Genomic DNA, 23,251 nt, shown 5'->3' with positions numbered 1-23,251 from the left:
GCCGTCGTCCCCGCGGCTGAAGACCTCTGACAAATATCTGCCACTGTGGAAAGTCTCAACTGTGGATTCAGAGATATGAGACCTGAGCTGTGAATGCTGAAATCAATGTTGTAGTATTACAGAGAAAATTTAGTTTTATCTATATCCAGATATGGCAGAGGTGCACAAAGTTCCATACTAAATAATCAGATTGATGTGTAATGTAAGTTTGTGGGAATGTTATTTGCTGTGAAGACACTTTGTTAGTTTTTGATTAACTGGATTTTGTAGAAGAATAATAAGAAATGATCGAATCATCACAATATGATTTCCCAGCTTTAGAGAGCTACTCTGACAAAATAAAAGGTTCTGAGAGCTCCTCATCTCTTATAGTGCTGGATAAATTAATTCACATATCGTATTCAAACCAAATCAGTTAGATAAGATCATTTAACAAGTCATCAAATATCAACATCCATCAAACTCACATTTTGTACCAAAAACAAAAATATGAGTCATGATTCAGTCAAACATGGACACGCAGATATGATAATACCGCTGCTAATAAACAATCAATAAATCTGCTTAGAAATCAGAGGAAAAGGCTCCTCAGGAAGTAATTCAGTGATAGTTCTCAGTACATCCAAGGAACCTCAAATGGCTCATTCAGTACACTTAATTTTGTGTCTGTCTGTTTATTTGAATAAGTTGCATTTGGAGTAGATTAACTGAGTGAAGTTGTGTTGCTTAAAGTTTGTACTATGCATCCATGGTTTGTACGATACTCTCAGGACCTTTGGGTGAGCTGCTGTTAGCTTGTGAGCCACATGTTGGAGACCCCTGTTTTAAACTTTAAATCAGCTTTAAGATTCAGGATCAGTTACTACATTAAGTCACTTTCAACCCATGAAATAAACTGAAAAGGTTGTGGAGCCAAATTTTGTTCAGAGTCACAGAAGAGAGTCAAAGTTGCTGAATGTAAACAGTATCTGTTAGTCTGTGTTCAAACTAAATCTGATAAGTTTCTATTTGATCGAATGGTGCAGCAAACAACCCAAAACATGTTTTTCAATGTAATCCATCTCACCGAACATCAAATCATCAAGAATTTTGATGACTACAGTTAATGCAGATTTGATATTCGTGGATTTCACCACTCAACAAGCAGGTTTTAACAGTCTGCCATTCATTTTTATACTAAACAGAAAGTAATGTTGCCTCCCTGGACGTTGGGAAAATATATGATACAACAATAGTTTGCTGTAGATGTAAAGTGGTTTGTAGTAAATAGGCTGAAATTTGCAAAATCAGCGATTTCAGTGGTTTGTTCCTTTCAGAATAAAATCAAGGATTTGAGATGTTAAAAAGTTAATATTTCATCGTGATATTGATGCAGAAATAATCACAGCTTTCGTTGATTTCTCTGTAGATACTGATACTAACAGAAAAAGAACACAACGTGTCCACGATCACAGGCTCAGCTGTTGTCTGCATAGATCTTACCTTGATATATCCTGTCTTCGTCACTGCAGGCTGCAGATCTTCGTACCTGCTGACTGTGTGTCCGAGTGCCGCTCGCTCAGCCCACAGCCATGCCAGACGTAAAGCCTCCACCACCATGTGACTACCCCTCCACCTCCTCCGCCGCAGCCTCCGCCGGCTCTCCTGCTGGCTGCGCCTCTCCCCTCGACCTTGTCATAGACATGGAGCCCTGCATCGCCAACCTCCCCCTGTCCCCCGACCCACTGTCCTCCTTCCCCCGACACAGACCCAGCATTCCTCACTACCCGGGCGTCCAGGGGCCTCACTTCCCTCTCATGGCCAGGTGTAACAGCAGCACCCTGCTCACTAACCTGGGACTGAGGTACTGCTCCAGCAGGCAGGGCCCTCTGGGGGTGGGGCCGGGTCAGGGGATGGCCCAGGGCTCCTGCAACCACACAGGAAGCAACGGCGGCAGGCCTTACAGGAGTATGGAGAACCTGAACTGGAACGCTGTGGCAGATTCTGGCCTGTGTGCGTTCAGTGCTGCCCCCTACAGGAGCGTGGACAGTGAGTTCATTTTACGCTACACATCCACTAGCCATTGGTATGACGGGCCCCCAGATGGATCTATGGTGGGGGCCCATGGACTGCTACCTAACCCGGAGAGCCTGGCATTTTACCCTCGACATGGGCTGCCCAGGAAGGACCTCCCACTCTTCCCCCAGTTGCTGTTTCCAGGTGGTGTCGACGAATGGGATGCAAGGAAAGGGCTGAGGGAGAAACTCCGCCTCCAGAGTGCGAGGTCAGCAGTTGAGCCTCTGAAGCCCCTCCCACTGCGGCCTCAGGTGACCCCAAGTGAAAGGGAGAGTGTGCATCACATGAATTCAACAGGAGCTGGTTCCAGGTCGCTGTGCACAATGCGCATCACCAGCCCAGAGGAGATCAAACAGGAGGTCCTGAGGCGCTTACAGCTCCGGCGGCAGAACAGCAGCCCCAACCTCACTCTCCACAGCTCCCCGTCCACCCCGAAAGCGGTTAAAACATCCTGCACAACAGACAACATTGCAGGTAACAGGAATGGATCAGATTCTGAGTGCCGCAGACCTCCTGTGGGACGCCTTCATATCCCTACATTCGAGGAGTTTAAGAGGATGAGGCAGAAGGAGGGGGAGCAGAGCAAAGAGTCCACAGCGGGTTCTGTGGCACCTGGAAAACCTGAGGCCAACTCGCAGGATGCAGCTGGATCAGAGAGGGAGTTACCTCCTTCTGATCACGCTGTCCCTCAGGCAGGGTCTGATGGAGCAGACAGAGAGCAGAGGGGAAATCCTGAGGAGGTGAAGGGAGCCAAGAGCGCAGGTGAAAGGACAGGCACCAGTGATGAAGGCCTGCAGACCGTCGCCTCCTCAGAAAAACTCCCTTCCAGCGCTGTGAGCAATAACAGCACTGAAGATCGCACCTCCTCCTCCACCTCCATTTCCAGCACATACTCCCCCATCCGCACGGGCCCGTCTCCACGTTCACCCCTGCAGCCCCTGGCCAGCTCAGCCCAGGAGAAAGCCCCCGCCGCAGGGCGAGACGATGGGAGCAGCAGGCGTAGGAGGAGCAGTCTGGAACCAGCTGGGTCGGTTCCTTTCCCGCCCAGCAGGGAGAACTGGGAACGGCCCTCCAGCTGCTGCCCAGCGCTCCTCCTGGAGGGGACGGACCTGTCCAGCTACGGAGCCAAGATTTACAAGATGAAGGACGGCCTCATTGGCTCTGCACTGGACCTCATCAAGAAGAGGTGAGTCTGGGACGGGGGCAGGAGGAGAGGGTGGAGTGGGGTCTATGTGTTTGTTATTGTCAGAAGTGTTCAGATCTTTTTACTTGTAACTATTGCTGCTATCACTTCTGCTGCCATTGCCAAGATACAAGTGGAGTTGGATACAAACCAGCTCCATAGATAAATGAAAACAGATGAGTTTAATTCAATTCTAATTTCTTTTTCAGTTTGTGCTGCATTGAACTGATGAGACATTTACCTTTACCAATAAATATATCGTTTTTAAATCAAGTCAATCTTGTTGATGGTGAAAGTATATCTCTTAGTTCACATGATCTGAGCCCTATAGCAACAGAGGAGCGTATGCAAGTACACTTCCATGTTTGTGCTATGCAGTTCTAGAGCATTGTGCTGGTGTGTGCGAGTTCCATCTGTGTGTTGTGTTATCGATTTATCTCAGTTATTGTGATAACAGCTGTCGGAGCTAACAGTGTTGGCTCCGCAGACGAGGCTGTGGGCGGGAGGCTGGCATGAAGCATGACAGACTGGAAGACTAGCACCGTCCCCACAGACCCACTGTTTCCCTGTCTCTCCTCTCTCTGTCTGTGTCAGCTGTTGGCTAAATAAATGCAGGCCTCACTCCGCTGTGGTTCATTCTGATCAAGGGCAAACAAGAGGAGGGTGTGTTTCTTTTTCTTTTTTTTCTTTTTTTTTTTACAACACTGTGGTGTCATTTGGGTCCAGGCCTCTATGTGATGTAGATATTAGACCCAGAATACAGAGGATCTACTTGATAAAGCCTGTTGGAGAATATAAACTCCACCCCCTGCAGGCTGCAGGCTGTGATAGATGGGAGATAGACGGTGTCTTTCCCTGCCTGTCAGGACTCTCCACTGACTGTTGTTCCTTTGTTTGCACTGCTAGAAGGGATGATGGATGTCGGAAGCTCCTCTGCATGAAGGAAGCAGAAAAATAACTGCTGTGTGAGACTTTGTGAACAGTACATGTTCAATATGTGAGAGTCTTGGGCTGCAGCTAAAGGTTGTTTGTACGGTTAATCTATAGAATTTATCAGATAGGGAAAACTGCCTTTTGTGATGTTTTGAAATGATTTAAAACCTGATGAGCACTAAGCCTATGAGTCTACAGTCACTGCTAGCAGCTCTGTGAGGCTGTTCCTAAGCACAGCCGTGAGCTAAAAGCTAATGTCAGCATGCTAACATGCACGCAGTGACAATGCTAACATGCTGATGCTAAGCAGATATGATATTTACCATTGCAAACATTTGCAAATTAGAATGACACACAAAAACAGCTGGGGCTGATGGGAATGTTATTAGTTTTGCATTTGATCGTAAACCAAAGCACTGGACAAATTGAAAGTTTGACATGATGATGATGATGGTGATGATGATGGTGATGGATGAAAAATAAGAGAACCACCAAAGTTATTACAATTCATCCTGAAGGGAGCATGAACATGGGCAGCAAATTTCACAATAATCCATTCAATAACTGTTGAAACATTTCACCATAAACCACTAATGTGAAGCTCATGGTGGCACTAGAGGAAGAAGTCAGGGAATCACCACAGTCATTAGGATTCATCCTCTGGAGACCACGAATGTCTGTTCAACATTTCATGGCAATCCACCCAAGTGTTGCTCAGATATTTCAGTCTGGACCGAAGTGGTGGATCGACCAACATAGCATGGTTAAAGACTAAATTCACTTTGCAATGATATAAAAACAGAGAACAGCAGCACATGTTTTGAATTTGACTAATCTTTTTAACAAATAATTGATGATCAAAATTGTTGATTCATTGTCTCCCAGTCATTTCAGCAGCACTGCGGTCCCCTTATAGAGCCACCTAACAGCTCCAGCAGCTCACATTCAACATTGTTTATCCCAAGTGGATTCATCTTTTATGTTCAAAAAGCACCCACGATGCAACACGCTGTGCGCTCCCCTTGTGATTTAAATTCAACCTAAGGCTCAGTGAATGCTAATACTTGAAGATTTATTAATTAAACATGGCAATATTCTGTGTGATCTCTGCACCCTGAGGTATTTGACTTCCACCAATAAGTCTCTTTGTTTAAGTGTATCATGCAGCCAGACCTGCACACGGAGCATAATACAACGCGTGCTGCATTATCGCAGTAATATTCATATTATTACACCTGGGAGGGGTTTTTATAGACCACAAATAGAGTGAAGCATTAAAGCAGCACCAGAGTTAATTGTACGCTGCAGTAAAGGTGCACCAGTTATGTGTAGCATTCAAGGGAGGCGTGTATCCACTGTATTTTCTTTAGTGTTTTCCATTTCCAAAGAGAAATATATTGAATTCATTGGAGTGATGTATGCATCGGTGAAAGTGACAGACGGGCTAATTTAAGTGTCACATTGCACCGTTTTGAGCAGTGATCTATCACATACAGTGGTTTCCTGATAAATGAAGCTGTAGGTTATTACTTCCCATGCATCATCTGAGGTGTGACAGCTAATACTGTGAGGGGAGTGGCCTTTAATGACAGTTTGTCCAAGTGAAAACCGATTGGGCGCTTTGGAGATGTATCCTCAAAACTGTATTAATTATATCTGCCTTCTCGCCATGCCACGTTTAATTTGAGCATTTGAGCACTTTTGATCTGCTGCGTCGGCTTCGTTGATTACATGTGTAGCCTAATGCGAGATAATACAGGTTGCCAGGGTTCGCTGTAGTTTTAATATGAAATGTGTGTGTGTGTGTGTGTGTGTGTGTGTGTGTGTGTGTGTGCTGATGTGCCACAGAGCATCAGAAGGATGCTGAGAAATGTGTTTTTATGACATGTCCAGAAAGAGCTCAGTATTTTAACTGGGTTGGGAGGGACAGAGCTCAGAATGGACAGAGTTATGTAAGAACCATTAGAATAATGAGATCTCGCCACAGGGATACACGAGGATACATAACAGGCCGAAGTAAACTACATACAGTATCATGGCTGAGGTTAAAACTAGTGCTGGTGCATTTAATTTATTAGGGGATTTACATAAATTTGTTAAATTGTTTAAGTCGTTTAGCAAGCAAATATGCAAACATTTGCCAGTTGCAGCAGCTCGAGTGGGAGGATTTACTGATTTTCTCAGTTTTATATCAGTGTAAATTTAATATCTTTGGTTTCTGTTGGATGGAAAAACATCAAATTGGGTTCTGGGACATGATAATGGACATTTTTCACTTATTTCTAATATTTCTTACACTTTGTTTATCACTTAATCAAAAAGTAGCTGACACATTGGTTAATAAAATATAGATAGCCCTACGTTAAACAAACCAAACACCAAACAGGGGAACAGAAAGAAAACATGCATGTCACCAGTGTCCACAGTAACAGCAGCAGTTTAACTGATGATAACAAGGTCGTGTCCTGTGTGGACACGACAGGAAACATCGGAAAGAAGAGAAAAGAGGAGATAACATGCAACATTAGACTGCAGCATTAAATCATATAAAAGCACAGGAGCCAATATCACTGAGTGTCACATTTATGTGTCGCTACTACTGTAACATTGCCATGATCAAAACTAACCCAACCTGCTCCTGAGACTAACCCTCCCCCTCTGTTGTTGCATACACCAGTTTGTGAAAAAAAGTCAATATTTCAGGAATGTACAGACATAGTTGAGACTTTTATGGGTTTTGACCCTTGGGCCTATTAAAACTGCTCAGCCGATGAAAAATCTGTAAATGCCTTTTAATTTTAATAAAAATATAATAATCTCTAAAATTGCTGTTACAAGGGTTTTTTTTCCTTGCAGTCAAAGCAGTGATATATTATTTTGCACTAGTGCGTGTTGGACCGTGAAACTTGCCAGTGGTTGAAAAACAAAATCCATATACTGTGTATAGTTTAGTATAGTATAGTTCCTGTGTGAGTTATTTATATTAGCTTAGCTTAGCTTAGCTTAGTTTAGTTTAGCTTAGTTAGCTCTTAGCTCAATGTTGGTGTCATTGCACATTTGTTTTGTTCAGCCTCAGTGTTTACACTTCCTGCCCAGCACCAAACGCAACATCGAGCTTAATATGTTCAGAAGTGTAGGTTTTGTAATTTGTGGTGTTCATCTGCCCCCGAGTGGCCAACAAATCAAATCCTGAGACGGATCTATCACAAACGGGCCAATACTTCTGTCTTAAAAGGATTTTTTGAGTATTTTTGTGCCTGGTGACAATATATAGATGACAGAGAAGGAGGGGAGGGAGAGAGAGAGAGAGAGAGAGAGAGAGAGAGAGAGAGATGAGGAATGAAATTCAACAAAGGTCCCCAGCCTGACAAAAGTCGGGCACATTATGGTTCATGGTTGGCGTCTTAACCCCGAGGCCTCTGATGCTTAGATGTCTTGTCTCTGAAGGGTGTGTTGCACTGTTGTGTGTTTTTACAAATGCATGTATAAGTCCCCACGGGCAAGCATTTGTGGTTTCACTGTGGTGTAATTTCAGTGTGTGTGTGTGTGTGTGTGTGTGTGTCACTGCCTGTGTGCTTTTGTGGGGTGTCTCAGATCACATGTTGGCCGTGTGCTGCAAGAATGGATCCCCAGTTATCAGACAAAGGAATGAAGGGAAAGTATGATGCCTGGGTGTGTTTGTGTGTGGTTGTGTGCAGGCAGCGCCCCTCTGGTCCAGGGGTTCAGGTGTTAATGTCCACTGATGTGTCTAATTACTGTCCTCCTGAAGAGAGTTTGAGAGGCATTGATTTTGGTGTTTGTGGGGGTAGAAGGATGATGGGAGAGGAGGGGGGCGGGTGGAGGGAGGCACAGCAGGGAGCAGAGAGGCATGTGAGCTGGAGAGGGAAGAGTTAGGTGGAATGAATGGCAGGGGTGCTGTAAGGAGAAGTGAGCTCTGCCAGAATTATAATTTCAACCCTCCTCTCCCTCCTTTGACTTTCCCTCTTTCTTCATTTACTCCCTGTCTCTCACATCCTGACTCTCCTCCCTCTCCTCCTTCTCTTCTCTGCCTCCCATCCTTTCGCTCTCCCACTCCTTGCCTTCCTCTTCTTCCCCTTGTCCTTCCCTTTCCCTCCCTCCCTTCTCTCCATCCATCCATCCATCTCTCTCTCTCTCTCTCTCTCTCTCTCTCCTCCGTACCTCCGTCTCCTCCTCTCTTTACCAGCTGCAGTGCAGAGATCTCCGCCGAGGCCCCCGTCAGGCTGTCAGGTGACCGGCACGGAGGCTGTGACATCACCGCCCCCTCGACCGACTGTCAGCCCTCCGCCGTTGCCATGGCAACGTCGGCAACGGCCTGCGGAGCTGAGGCTGGCGACGAGACGCCTGCAGGAGGAGGAGGAAGAGAGGAAGCAGGAGAATGCGTAAGGACTCGTTTTCGTTTTCTTTCTTCTCTTTCTGTGTCTTAAAATGTGTCGTCTGTGCGTGTCTTCGCTCGCCGCTTTGCATTGTTGCTTTGCAATGTGCAGAAACACACTAGATCTATTGGTATTCAAGGATGACAGGGACAAGCAAGGGGACTGCGACACACACACACACACACACATACACACACACGCACATCACTCTCACATACTGATGCAGAGGTATTTGTTGAGACAAGAACAGGCATGCAGCACTCTGTTTTCCAGCAACAGCTCGACGTCTGAGGGTGCAGTAAAAAAAAGAGGATTAAGCCCCCCTCCAGCTGCGGGCTGCTGGTAACTCAGCGTTTCATTCCCTGCTCTCTGCAGCTTGACACCAGCCTCAGCTGCAGCTAGCCTTGTGCTCCTCTCTGTGCATCTGCAGAACAGAAGAGCCGGACTGACATGGAGTCGCATCTTGCTTGCTTGCATGCTACAAGGCTGTAGGTAGTTTAGAGAACAGATGTCGGGGTGCGTACGATTCTAGCCTTGCTTCGTTCTTTGGCTTTGAATCCACAATGGATCCTGCCTCTGCATTCTTAAAGTAAGGGCTGCTGTTTGATAATTCAGCGGAACATGAATTATTCTCCTCAGTATTATGTGATTGCTGCAAGCTGTATATCATGTTGCCTTCTGGTGGAGGGAGATGAAAACCTTCCTCCGCCTTTCAGTCATGTGTAGCTGTTAGTTGTCAGAGAATTGTCAACATTTAGGGAGGTAATCATCGCAAAGCCAATATCATCAAATGCAATGGATGCGGGTGATGCCTCTGGGGTGAGGAGCTGCATGTCAAAGTGCTGACCTTTGAACTTTCAACCTCAGGTCAACTCTCAGGGGCTTGATAGACCCCTAAAAGGATTTTAAAAGCCACGTGAGGAGTGTTTGTCCACGCAGAATGCTGCAGTGTGTCAGGGAATTCCTCGCTTCACCTCAAAAAATAAAAAATAAAAAAGCCAGGAGATGCTTTGAATTGTCACTTGGGGGACGTCTCTCATCTTCAAGGCTGGGTGGCTTCAAGTTGTGATAAGAGCAGATTTTTGGATATGTGGCCTTGTTGTGTTTAGAGTCTATTACAAGACTTGGCAGACGCTCAGTGCTGTATCTCAGTATGAAATTTGGATTCTTGTCAGTTCTACAAGCTGGGATCAGAGAGATAACCAAGACTTGTTATGTAATGATGTCATGACAGTCATGTTGACATCGTACATGAAAACTCCTCACGCAGACGCGCACAGACACATGAACTGTGATTCCTCTCTCCTTATCTCCTCGGAAGAGTCTTGCCCCTTTTTCATCTGTTGCTATAGAAACGTGACAGTTTGATTGACGCACGTGTCCTTCCACCTGGCAGCACACCGGTCTGGGCTGCAGGCGCTCCAGCTCGGACGCAGCCTATGAGCTGGCTGAGACGGTGAGGGCGCAGCGCGAGTGCCGTCTCCGGCCCCACTACAGCGACCCCATGCCAGCCGACGCCTCCAAGCGCAAACAGCTGGAGATGAAGATCGCTGCTGCCGCCCGACTCCACGGCCACCGCCGAGACAGAGACAGAGACAGTGGTGAGTGCATGACAACTTAGTCACAATCAAAACAAGTGTTTGACATGCTTTCTGTATTAATCCATTAAATATTTATGTTACAGTTGAGCAACTTTGGAGCAAATGATGACAAAACTGAAGCTGCAATGTCATATTATAAAACTAGAAAGTATTCAGGATGCAAATTATCCAAGGGATATAATTCAAGGCCGCACAATTTCAAGTCAAATTTGTCATTTGAAATAAAAATGTTTACAAATTTTTAATCTGCTTCTGGATTCAAATCTGCATCAAAACCCACACAGTGATGGACAGTTATGCTGAATGGCAGATTGGTGATGTTTACAAAATTATCAAATTGTCATTGTAACTGAATCATCACATATTGGTGAGATTTTGCAGGGCTACCTCAGTGGTTGGTTTCTGCATGTGTTCATGCTCATACATTTATGTCAAGTAGACACCAAAAGGAAACCATGTATAAGAAAAGAGTGAAAAACAAAACAAAAAAAATGTACCCAAATGTTTTATGCAGATTACTTTTCAGGAGGAGTAATGAAAACAAAAATGTTTTCCAGAAGAATTCACAGTGGCAGACAAGCTGTCAGTGTGGAAATGAGCATGAAATAATTGTCTTGAAGCATGACGGGACAGAAGAAGAGTTTTGCTTCTAAAAAGTTGCCATTTCACAAAGAAGTTTCCCATCACCTCAAACCTCCAGTTCTAGAGAATACATAATATCGTGAAGCCAGTAAAAGATGGCGTCTTGCTAATAAAGATGTGAAGGCTAACATGTCTGACAGTCCTCAGTGATGCCAAATGTTGCAACAAAGGGGCAGTTCTTCATTATAGTTTTAAATAATTTGGACATCGCATAAATCTGACCATGAATAAAACATGTGACTTAAATTAAATGTAGATGCATCAGTCACATCTGTCACACCTGTCCTCTACCTCTGGATATATTTCAGACAATCAAGCTTTAGGAAAGTGAACCTTGTGTAACCTTGTGTAAAGTCAATTATGGTTTAAAGAGTACTCCAGTGATTTAGTCTTAAATTTCCATAAAATTGTGAGACCTACAAAGACAGATGAACAAAAGAATAATCTAAATCAAAGCAGCAGAGAGATATATTTGGAGTTTTAGTCCCTAGTGTGGCTCAAGCTGTAAAAACACTGAATCCCTCATTTCCCATTATGCAACTCTTTGATTTCTTTTTGTTAGCCCCTCCCTACCTGGCAAATGCCCACATCATTCAAATTCCACATCTCCGGGTTTTTGTATGTAAGTTTCCACGCCCAAGCTGGCAAAAAACAAACAAACACAGGGGTCCAAACACATAACTTTCATGGCAGAGGTAGTAATTGATTGTCAGTCACTTAACTTAAAGGAGCTATTTGTAAGTTCTGCTATTGCTACACAGCTAGCATTAGCATTAACAGCTGATTCCTTACCAGGCTTTGTAAGAGCTTCAGTCATCGTCGCGTTTACAAGACAAGAGGTTATAATAAGCCCCATGAGACATGCTACTTCTGGATGCAGCCTGGATGCTACAGTGACTCGGTATCGGAAAGTGACAAGACTGAGTTAGCTGATTAGCATGCTAACTTCAGTAGTAGAAAAGAAGTGATAGAAATAGAAGCAAAACAAGAGGGTTGGAGACAGTCCTTGGCAAAAGAATGTATGTAAGTAAGTAAAGGAATGAAGTTTGATGCTGAACTTGCAAAGTTTCTAGTAGACTGGTATGTTAACAGCTGTTAATGCTAACATTGGCTATGTAGCGATAACAGAACTAACTCCTTTAAAAGTCATCTCACTGGACAACTTTGATTGAATCTTAGTTATTACAACAACCCATGCTCCTCTTGAGTGCGGTGACTACCATTTAGGGTCGCGGGCAGCATGATGTGATCAAGTATCTTAACACATAAACACGCGAGTAATAATAAAACAAATTTGTCCAAAAACAGGCTTTGATCCCATCTTTTTATCAGCGGTTCTGACTTGATGCTTCCTTCCTGTGGGGAACTACATCCAGTCTGCTCTGTTAATAAATCCCTAGACTTGTACAGAACTCCACGTCCTCATTACATCTCCCTCACCTCCCCTCATCAAGGAAGGTGAATCACCGTAAAATTCTGAATGAATCTCCATCTGAAGCCGGCATTTTACAATCTGTCGCATTTTGAAAAAGATTAAGGCTATTAAGAGCTGCATTTGTTTTGTATTAACATCTCTTATACAACTCAGTGCCATCCTCATCTCACCTCCCCCACCAAACACCCAAACACACACACACACATATATATACACACAGAGCTCCCTTGCTAATACTGTGCTGTCAACAGAAGCTCTTTGACACTGGACGCCGGCCACAGAATGTCAGTCAATATGGCATATGCTAATGGTGACCTTGTTGCTCTTTCCAGCAGATAAAGGGGATATGCGCTAGAAATATATTTTTCCTCAGAGCAAAAGAATTATCATCAAGTGGTTTCATGTTGATACATAATTAACATGGCACATGTATAATGAACCAGGTGTTTGAATGAAACATTTGAAAGATTGTCTTAGCAGCTCAGCAAACACATACAGTCCCTCGGTTCGAACACACACACACACACACACACACACACACACACACACACACACACAGTATTGACATGATATGTATTGACAACAAAGGTTAAGTCCTTGACTGGAGGGTTAGGGATCTAATTATTGGAGTAAGATGATATCTATAATAGTTCCTTCATTTTGACATGGCCACTAATGACTAGTCCAGATTAAATGGGCGTTCATTTGGGTGGTTGCTATTAATGGTATGTGTGTGTGTGTGTGTGTGTGTGTCTGTAGAGACTAAATACACAAGCACTAATGAATCTTCACCTCCCCAGCTCCAGCAGCAATTCGCGGTCGCTCTGAGCCCCCTGGTGAGGAGCGTCAAGCGGGTCTGGGCGTGACTCGGTCCGGGCAGCATCGCTGGAGCACCATCAGCAGTCTGAGTGCTGACAGCGGTGTGGTGGGTCTGAGTGATGAGCGGGAGGAGGAGGACAGCGAGCCTCGCCGTTACCGCAGAACCCGGGGAGCAGAGGTTGAACGGGTGGACAGCGGCATCGGCCCGGGGCTGTCCCGCACCTGGAAGAGGCCCTCTGCCTCCCTCAGAGCCTGGGAGGCCCAGAGACCCTGTCCAGACTGTGGACTGAGGGACGGAGCCTCCAAAGAGCGAGGAGAGCGCATGTGTGAACGTTGCTCCAAACTGCGCACAGAGCGTAAAGAAGCCATCTTGGAGTTCCTGAACACGGAGTCGAGCTACGGCGAGGACCTGCGGATCATCAAAGAGGAATTTTATTGCCCCATGCAGAGCGCCGGCCTGCTGACAGCTGAGCAGCTCACTGTGGTGTTTGGTAACGTTCAGGAGCTGATAGATGTCAATGATCGCTTCACTGAACACCTGCAGGACAGCATCGACCAGGCCTTTGACCAGGTGACCCATGCTCTGTCATATTGGTGGTCATATTTTGCAGATTTTCAATGCTGTTAAGCTGCTGGTGTTACATAATTCACCTTCAGGGTCACATTTATAAAGACATTGAACGGCATGCTTTCTTTTGAGGGCAAATACCCACAGTACAATGCAAAGATGTTCATATTAACAAAACATTGAAACAATCTGAGATTATTTCAACTTTCTAATGCAATATAACCCAAGGATTCTCTACACACATCCAACCCACAAGGTTACGCACAAGTTCACACACACAAACCAAATCCCTGTCAAAAATGTTAATAGCCTATATCAACAGAATCAAAGGTTTTAGTTGGAGTAATGTGAAAGCATGAGGGCCCAAAGAAGAGAGAAAAAATGATGGGCGATAAGCCTAGATTTCAAAACCTCAACAGGACCTGACTCAAGAACTTGAGCTCCAAGCTCAGTGAGCAAAAGGACTTTTTGTTAAACCTAGGAACAGTTCAAATAAACAGTGTAGAAAGAGTGTAATGAAGGTAGTAAGGTGGGACATGCAGGGTAGAGCCAATCTGTTTGTAAGTCAGAAGGAGGGTTGTGAAACTCGCTCTTGCTTGCAGTGCAGCACCGTTGGGTTTGGTGAAGGTCAGGAAAAAAGTATTTCAGCATCTTTAGTTGCTAAATTGGGGCCCATCCCAACTATTTTACTTCAATGAAAAAAGCAGATTTTGTAACGTTCCTGATACGTGGCTCAAAGGTCAGAGAGTTTCAACAACTTCCAAGACAAACCGGCTTGTTTTACATCTTCCCTGGAATCAAGACGCATTTTTGATCAGATTTGAGTGGACCTTGTGGTAAAATCATTTGGTCAAATACTTTTTCCAAGGTCGACAGTGAGCTGTGACTCAGTTTTTAAGCCAATGTGGACAAGAAATCATTTAAACGCTCTCAATATTTTTTGCAATCCCATGACAACTGGAAGCAACTGATACTGGAAGAGCAACTTGTTTTGTCAACCAGTCTTTTTCTTTTTTTTTTTAATTCTTGTACCATGATTTAGCCATCTCCCATCTTGATTCAAAATACTAACACTCATGTCTAGAAAACATCTGCTGCTCTCACACGAAACTCTGCCCACTGCAACTCACAGTTCATCCAATCCAATGCACCCTTTGCAATATGTTTGTCACTCCTTTGCTTAATCACACCTGCTGTTTCACAGAGCTCACCTGAAAGCCACTGTATGCTGCAACTGTCGTAATCACATAAAGCATTTCATAAGACCCAACTCCAGCCCTCCAGCTGTAACCTGCAGGCTCTGAGGATATAAACTCTTATGGGAGTAGTTATAAATGCCACTCCCAAGTCACCACTGTGCTGAGCTTGGTTTATCCTTGAGGGAAGCGATGACGTCAGAGCCAAATATAAACTCTGTACATATTCTGCATGCACATAATTTTTTATTACGGTACCAGCAGATGACTTGCTGGGACAAACTGTTTCCCAGTAAAAGACTTGACCGTTTTCTCTCATGTGGTTTGACCTCAGGGAGACGAGGACCTGCTGACAGTGTACATAGGAGAGATCTTTCTGGAGTTCGTCAACATGCTGCCCGCCTTCCAGACCTACTGCCTGCAGCAGTCCACCTCGGTCAACTTGCTCAACACGCTGGAGAAGGAGAAAGAACTGCTCCGGTATGCACAAAGCACAAGGACTCATCTTTCTGTTGGTCCGTGTGATGGCGAAGTTACTCTGGGAGCTTTCTCGAGTTCCTGCCACGGCTGTTCTGTGTAATTCTTAATGGAAAAGACAGGGGGTTATCACTAATTCAGAAGAAGGTCTATTTTAAGAGTAGAGCTGCAATGATTCATATTTTTAGACAGCACCACAGCTCACCCATGAGTCAGGCCGTCCTGCGATTCGTATTAATCAACTTTTTAAGAGATCTCCGAGGGCATGCACAGACCGTACGAATCTCTCTGTTTTCATCTCAATTTCCTGTTTCTCTTTTCAGAATCTTCCTGGATGTTTCCCAGAACGACAACACAGCACTGCGTCGTATGAACTTGCGCTCCTTCCTCATGGCGCCCCTCCAGCGTGTGACCAAATACCCACTTTTATTGAGCCGCATCATCAAGGTCACTCCCGAATGTCACCCCGACTACGCACGTCTCCGCGAGGCCAAAAGCCGCGTGGAGTCCCACCTGGAGCATATCAACATGAAGACCAAGCAGGAGGGCAACGGCGTCACCTGGTCCCTGCGCTCATTCCGCCGAGACAGCCGCAAGAACCGGGAGGTGATCAACATCGAGATGAGAGAGGTGTCGATGAAGACGGTGGGCTGGGCGAGAGAAAACACGCGCTTCGTCATGGAGGGACCACTCCAGTTGTCCCAGCCGGCAGATGGCCAGTGGGTGAAGAAGGGCAGCAAGGCCCTCAAGTTCCAAAATGTTCAGAGTCTGCTCATGGTGAGGACACAGCGGGCAGGTGAAGCCCCGGGACAGGGCAACGACCTGGGGGCACGGGGAGATCAGGTGGAGGGCGGTGGAGAGAGCATTCGTGATGGAGTGCTGGTTCTAATCAAGGACAAAAGCAGCGGGAAGTTCGCCGTGCTGAGAGAGCCCATCCGCCTGGGGAACTGTGTGGTTTCCACAGATCCGGACAGCGAGGACACATTCGAGGTGCTGGACATTCGACGGGAGTCTTTCGTTTTCCGCGCCTCGGACAAATCTCGTACCCAGCAGTGGTTCCATCAAATTAAGAGATACACTCGAGACTTGGGCACCTGGAGGAAAAGACGCAATGCTTTGCCCAACATCATGATCAACACAAACCAGACCCGCTCCTGAGACCAAACCCACCCCTCCCCCCGTTCTTTGTTACACTGTAAATAACCTGAATCCTTCTACTGCAAAATCAGCTGACAACGAGAAACATTTCTGAGTGACACCACTGTTATAACGTGTGAGATTTCAGTTAAAAAAAAAATCTTTCTCAGAGTCTCTTGAGGGTAAGTTAGAGAAAGATCAAGCACTTTTTTTCTTACAGAGCTATAAGTGCACCACATGTCATGAAGTTAACGTATGAAGATTTAATTTAAAGCCGTTACATGAAAAAAATATCAGATTCTTGGACAACCAAAAAAACTTGGGCTGTGCTCGTCAGCCTTGATTGTAAAGACTGTTTGCTCTTGGAGAAAGAGAGCCGTGTTTTCAGTGAATAAGGCGTGTCTGTTGAATAGCATGACTGAACGTAACTGACTGCAAAAAGAAGAATTGTAATGTCATTTTTTTTTTTTTTTTTTATACAAGACAGTTGTGCGGGGGGAAATGTTTGTTTTGGTATGTAACGGTAGAGATGTGGTCAAGAGCATTGTCCAGTGGTTTCTGTTTGTTGTCACTGCCCTCTCCTGTCTGTGCCGCCCTCTGCTGTCCGTTGGCGGCAGAGCAACTTTCACTGCCAGAGATGCAGTTGAGCAGAGCCTCTCTTAACAGGCTGAACAGACCTCCTGTATCACTGTGTTGAAATGAGAACTCACGTAACAGCAATAACCTCTGCCAGTTTTCAAAAGAAGTAGCTACTGTATATGCATTTCATTTCCCCCAAGGTTTCCTTTTTGCCGTTCAGGTGTTTATCCTGCTTCAATGAGCGCCGTGTTTCATGTTGAGTTTCACGCGGCTGATTCAACTGAAGTCTCAAATCCGATCATGTTTGTTGCCTTCCCTCGTCATCCTAACACTAAGGAAGTCTCATAAGTTTGTGAGAAGTCTAGTCAATCTACTGTGTGTTAGTTAACATCATGCCAAATAGGTAAAGTCAAACACTACACTTTCCCTCACTGTGTGTTAAGTGCAGAGTTTTTCCACCTGGGGTTTTGGTTCAGATACATTGATATTTGTTTGTTCTACAAAATATCCAAAAGTAATGGAAAATGGTATTCTCAAATTACGAGAGCCAAAGGAGTCTTTTAATTTTTTGTTTTGTCCAACCAACAGTCCAAACCCCAAAGTTATTTAATTTACAATTATACAAGCATTATTTGAGAAACTGGAACCAGCTATTTTTTTTTTTTTTGTTGGCAGTTTTAAATAAATATTGCTGACTTTGAGTCAATGCACTATCTACTGACTTATCATTTCAGTATATATTTCCATATATAAATAATATAGGTTGGAAATATGTGACTATTTCATGACCCTAAAAGTAGAAAGCAAAAAAAAAAAAAAAAAAAATCTATTTTTAAACTGGCATGATGACATGACATAAAATCTCCAGTGGGGTCACAAAAATTTCTTGATGAACTCTCCTCAAAACAATAACAAAACAAAAACCATCCGGTCATAACATGGTTTTAACTGTCTTAATAATGTGACGTAGCAATGAGTTGTTGTGCCTTGATTACTGTTAAGTTGAAGCTGACTGAAATATTTCCAATCCCTTACAGTAGCTTTTATCTCCGACATGTGGACTAGACTGCCCTCTGCTGGCGCTCCGTTGAGATCAATTTACAGGCAATATCATTATTCCTCTGACGGTCCCTGGCTGCTGGTGACGTGTGATCACCTGATCTCCTTTTTTTTTTTTTTTTTTTAGTGTGTTTTTACTACTCCTGATTGTGTGTTTATTTATGAAGGCTTTATTTTTGTTTAATGCACTTTATTCTGATTCAGTAATACAACACTCTGTGTAGCTGCTGGTAAAAAATATGTTACGCGGTCTTGTTTGATCACAATTCTTCACGTTGGAAGGAAATCTTGTCGACAAAAGCTGATTTCAGCGTCTCGAGACAATACAGTTGATCCAGTCATCAAACCAAAACCACTATTTAAGACCGACGCTGTTTTGTTTGCAATGAAGTAGCACTAGAAGAGGTAGCGAATCACTGTGTTTTGGGAGGGCGGGGCTGCTCAACTCCACACCAACACTCCTGGGCTGTTGGGAGGACGCTGTTTCAGATTAACCCTTCCAATATGTGGGGGAAAAAAAAACAAAACCAAGACTGCTTTGTATGAGTCGCATACCATTATTTCCCCTTTTCTCATTTGCGTTTGAAAGGCCTGATGTATTATTTCCCCAATGAATTCTATTAAAATATTTTAAACGACAACCTTGCTCGCGTCCTTCTGAGCGATTTGTTCATTTGCAAAATCTGGCGAAGCTTGAAACATAGAACGCAGAATATATTTACAGTCATTTTTAAGCAACTGTAGAACAACTGATTCAAAGACAGAAACACAAACGGTACAAGTGGAATGCACTTATTACTCCACGAAACAAAAACACAAGATGCAAGAGTTTGAAAGTGAAATATTTCTATAAAATACAGTTCAGCTCCACTACAGTAAAGAGGCAAACAGAAGCTTGGATGCTGACAGTAGAAACAAACCTTCAAGACATTTCCTTAAGTGAAAAAACAGTAAACATAGAACATGCAGTACATGACATTCTGACTATTTTGTAATTTTGCTCACGGATCTCCAGAGAAAGCTTCATCACTCGACATCCAAAATATTCAAAAGGCTCAAGAGACATATTCATTGGCACTGTTCTGCAAGGGGTTCCTTGCTGTTGAAAAGAAAAGAAATCTAACTAATCACGGAGTAGCTTTATATCATGTGAAGTGCATCTTTGTCTTTTCTTTGGCTCTTCCTCTCCTGTAGCCTCATTTATAAAAAAAAAAATCCTGTGTATTCAGGTCAGATAATAATGACCAAAATCCAAACAGAGACTTTTTAACAAAAGTCAGAAAAGATCCAGATCTGGTGAGATGCTGTAAAATGTATTTTACATTTTGGAATTGTAGATTTAATCGTCTGATTGTTGCATCACTTACTTTCTTCCTGAATTAGACTCCTGGATCTCTGATTGGATGCACCCATTTTTTGACAATAATTCAGACTCCTAAGAAATATCACCAGGCGTCGACTCGTCTGTTGAACAACACGAACACATTTTACGTTTTCTTTTTTTTTTTGCTTTATGATATTTTTGTAAATAAACACAAACCACCACGGAAAGTAAGCTCTGCACGGCAGGAGCACTGTGGGCGATCTCCGCCTGTCTTCTTGAATGAATTAAACATCAATTTACTATAATTCAAAAACAAAGAAAGTCGACTGTTGCAAATTAGATGAAACCTTTGCAAAACCAACTCAGGGAAACAATAACAGATGCATCAGATGAAGCTGTGAACACGGATATCCAACAACCAGCAACAAACCAAACCTTCGATCTTAAGCCTCCGAACGAGGGTGTCAAACTCTGGCACCTTCTCTGCCACCCTTCTGACAGACTGCCATCCACCTGAAGCACCTCTCATGCATACATTCACACAGACACACACATATTCATCCGCGCACTCACACAGTCTGTCCTAGGCTGATGGCACCTCAGGCAGATCCCTGGGTCTTGCCTTCCAGGTGGGGTAAGGTCTCCGATCTGCAGCAGCCGTGGAGAGGTTCCAGCCCGGGGTAGCTACTGCGCCCTCCTCCATCTCCCACAGCCAATCACCGCCTCCCAGCTTTACTTGTCCCCGCCAGACTCGGACTCCTTGGCCAGGCCACGGATGGACAGGTCGTACACCACCTCCTCGATCTTCTTCACGTCGTACTTGAGGCCGTCGTAGCGCTTCCGCAGCGGGTCGTTCTTCAGGTTGAGCAGGCGGAAGCCCGAGTCCAGCTCATTGATGAAGTTGGAGATGCGGAGCGGCCGGTTGTAGTCTCCGGCTGTGACGCTGTTTACCGCCAACCGTGACTGAAAAAACCACAGCACGAATTGAACAGTTACTTAGCTTACACATATAATGATCCTATTACTTTTTACTTGGTACACCTTATGCTACAGCTGGAAATGTCATGGTGTATTAGAGACACAAAGCATCGTTCTAACATTTGTACGTTCTTAATATAACAACAACAGACTCACCAGTTCACTAGCCATGATCAGCACACCTGCCAGGTAGTCCTCCACGTCCAGGTGAAAGCCTTTCTCTCGCACCACCTCAACTGGGGGGTGAAGAGAGTCAAGAGTCAGGCCACATCCCTCAGTAACAGTTACACACCAACACATGAAGTGGTACCTACTGCCAAGTATCTGAGCCACCTCCTCCCGAGTCACAAGAGCTTCACTCTCCAGGTAGACGACAAAGGCTGCTAAGAAAGCCAAGCGCTGCAGGACAAACCGCCAGTGTTCATGGAACCTGAGGGGGAAACCAGAGAGATCAGAGAGAGGGAGACGAAACACTTTACTTTATTTCATCGCGATAATCCACCCAGTGTCAATTCTGAGTCCTGAGTATAGTATAGAAGCATGAGAAAGTTGTGGAAATATTAGCCAAGCCAAAAAGAAGAGTAAAGCAATGACACAGACACAAGCAGACAAGAGTTGATTTGCTTTGTAAGCCGAGCACACAAAAGCATTATGTGACGAGTGGCTCTTACCTGTAATACTGCTCCACAGGAAATTTTGTTTTGAGGTCTGCAATTTGTGTCCGGACTGTGCAGAACAACTCGCGTGCCTTTGCACATTTACTGGGAACTAGTAGCAGACAGGAAAAAGAGAAGGACACATTTGAGGGCTCAAACAACATTAAGTAACAAGTCAAAACAGTTCACACTGTTTAACACTCACTTTCTTTGAATCCAGTCGGCTGGTGGACACTTTGGAGAACTGTCAGTATTTCTCTAGCAGTCTGCTCCAACGTCTGAACCACCTTACGGATATCCTGCAGAAACATGTAAAAAGTGTTTTGTTTATAGGAGTATCTCTCCTAACATGTCAGTAAAACATAATGTACTAACAATACAACACATTTAATGGATCACTGACACCTTCAAGTCAATGCAATGTAATTCTTTTTGGGGAGTTTCTTTGTGCTCACCTGGAATCTGAGGTTACATGTATGTCCCACGGTATTTATGAGCATAAAAACTAGGATGTAATCAAATTATGGTCCAGTATGTAAATATATTTTATACAAGTGTGATGTGGAAACTTGAAACCTCCAGCGCAAACACACTGGACTGACTATTCAATGAGGTTGGGGACATCCTCTGTCCAGCAGTTAAACTTTTAAAACCACAATTTGGATTCTACAGTTAGGGAGAAAGATTAAATGTAATTTTAAATAGTTAACCAGACCAGACCAAATATTACTCTAAGCAGAGTATTTTCACATGTATGAACACATGATATGGGTCTTTGAGATGGGTGTTCGCTCACACGTGCCGAATTAAAGCACGTACACGTCTAATGTGAGAAATTAGGTTACGATAAGTATACACTGTCAGATAAAGACGACAGCGTTAAAATGACGATTTTTTAAATGAAGCTTGGCATTACCCACTGTACCTAAACGACCGCGCGTAGAAGAAACCAAGCAGACAGCAGAGCGTCATTAATTTACATTATAGTTTAAGTGACACGTCTATTATGCATTTTTATGAAGTTGGATAAAATCGCGTTAAACAGCTATTTATCGCAGTCGATCGCTACAGGCTGTGCCGCTTCATGAACAGGACCTCTGTCATTTTTTAACAGTTTATGGAGAGAAATTGTTTACTGTGTGTTGGCAAGGTTTCGGCTCGTTAGCAGCTAGCTAACCGTCTCTGAGAGCTAATGTTGACGGGCTGTTCATTCATACCTCTCTGACGTCCTGGTCGGCGCTCAGGAAGCCCTGGATGTAACTGAACATCTCGGTGACAGACATTTCTGATCAGAGTCAAACTGACGACAATGAAGACGAACCGTACGCTGCTAATTCACAAAAACATCAACGTGCACGAAAACCGTCCCCGCCGCTTCGACAGGCGCGTGGAGATGACGTCACCGCCTCGACGTCACGTTGTTGTCGCTTCGTGTTTTCTGCAAATGAATAAATGAAGAAAAAAAAATGAGAAGAGATAAAAAAAAGAAAATATAAAAACAAAGCACCCATTCTTCTATAAATTATTGGTTTAATACATGAACAGGAACAGCATTGTTTGCAGGAAAGAAATGTGATAACTCCTCTATTTTATCTAGACAGACAGATGCTGTATTATCTCATTCACCCTGTTGACGGAGCCAAAGCACCACCCTTCTCATGTTACCCTACAATGCCTTCAAAAAAACAGCACTCTTACCAGGTACAGTAACACTCTAAGTAAATTAACATGAGAAAGTAAATAAATCTTAATTTCAGTTTTCCATCATAAATTTAAAAATTATGACATCATATCATAATATATCATAATTGCTTTATTTTACAAACCAACATTTTGACTTATTATCCCATAATTATGTTTAAAATCAGTTAATTTTGACTTAATTTTATTTTAATCATTCCTAATGTTCACGTTCACTGGTCGAAATGATCCTCCATACATTTCATAGATATGTATCCTAAAGTCAAATTCCAGGTGCTGGGGGAAAAGGTAAAAGTAGCAATACCACAATATGAAAATAATTTATTTCAAAAATCCTTCATTTACATAAGTAAAGTACATCTGGCAAACCAAAAGTGATTATGATTAATTGCCATTGACTGAGATGTAAAGCAACAGAAAATGATGTATTACATTAATATATCCATTAATTATAATCCCTTTATGAATGGTGCCTTATGAGAATGTAGTAGCCTACTGATAGGAAACTTAAAGA

At 43.8% G+C, this 23,251-nt stretch overlaps 2 protein-coding genes across 3 annotated transcripts in view; one reads left to right on the top strand and one right to left on the bottom strand.

The window, feature by feature from the left end:
* Positions 1 to 18,723, top strand: part of arhgef49 (Rho guanine nucleotide exchange factor 49) — a 60,695-nt gene extending 41,972 nt beyond the window's left edge. For both annotated transcript variants that reach the window (XM_023404500.2, XM_023404499.2), the window contains exons 3-8: positions 1,512 to 3,241; positions 8,376 to 8,571; positions 9,962 to 10,166; positions 13,044 to 13,633; positions 15,161 to 15,306; positions 15,627 to 18,723. In XM_023404500.2, the coding sequence (XP_023260268.1) occupies positions 1,572 to 3,241; positions 8,376 to 8,571; positions 9,962 to 10,166; positions 13,044 to 13,633; positions 15,161 to 15,306; positions 15,627 to 16,461 (3,642 nt within the window). In that variant the 5' untranslated portion in view covers positions 1,512 to 1,571 and the 3' untranslated portion in view covers positions 16,462 to 18,723. The remainder of the gene's footprint in view (positions 1 to 1,511; positions 3,242 to 8,375; positions 8,572 to 9,961; positions 10,167 to 13,043; positions 13,634 to 15,160; positions 15,307 to 15,626) is intronic.
* A 48-nt stretch (positions 18,724 to 18,771) lies between these two features.
* Positions 18,772 to 22,440, bottom strand: tsn (translin). The gene is made up of 6 exons (XM_023404486.2): positions 22,254 to 22,440; positions 21,242 to 21,335; positions 21,052 to 21,148; positions 20,695 to 20,810; positions 20,537 to 20,616; positions 18,772 to 20,365 (listed from the first exon to the last, which is right to left on the bottom strand). The coding sequence occupies exons 1-6, from the start codon at positions 22,317 to 22,319 to the stop codon at positions 20,135 to 20,137; spliced, it is 684 nt and encodes a 227-aa protein (XP_023260254.1). The 5' UTR covers positions 22,320 to 22,440; the 3' UTR covers positions 18,772 to 20,134.
* Between the last annotated feature and the right edge of the window lie 811 nt (positions 22,441 to 23,251).

Source organism: Seriola lalandi, unplaced genomic scaffold, assembly GCF_002814215.2.
Source record: "Seriola lalandi dorsalis isolate HSWRI2012SDOR001 ecotype SW California unplaced genomic scaffold, Sedor1 jcf7180002054245, whole genome shotgun sequence".
Lineage (NCBI taxonomy): Eukaryota > Metazoa > Chordata > Actinopteri > Carangiformes > Carangidae > Seriola > Seriola lalandi.
The sequence above is the reverse complement of the archived record's forward strand: the minus strand, read 5'-3'. Positions and strand labels throughout refer to the sequence as shown.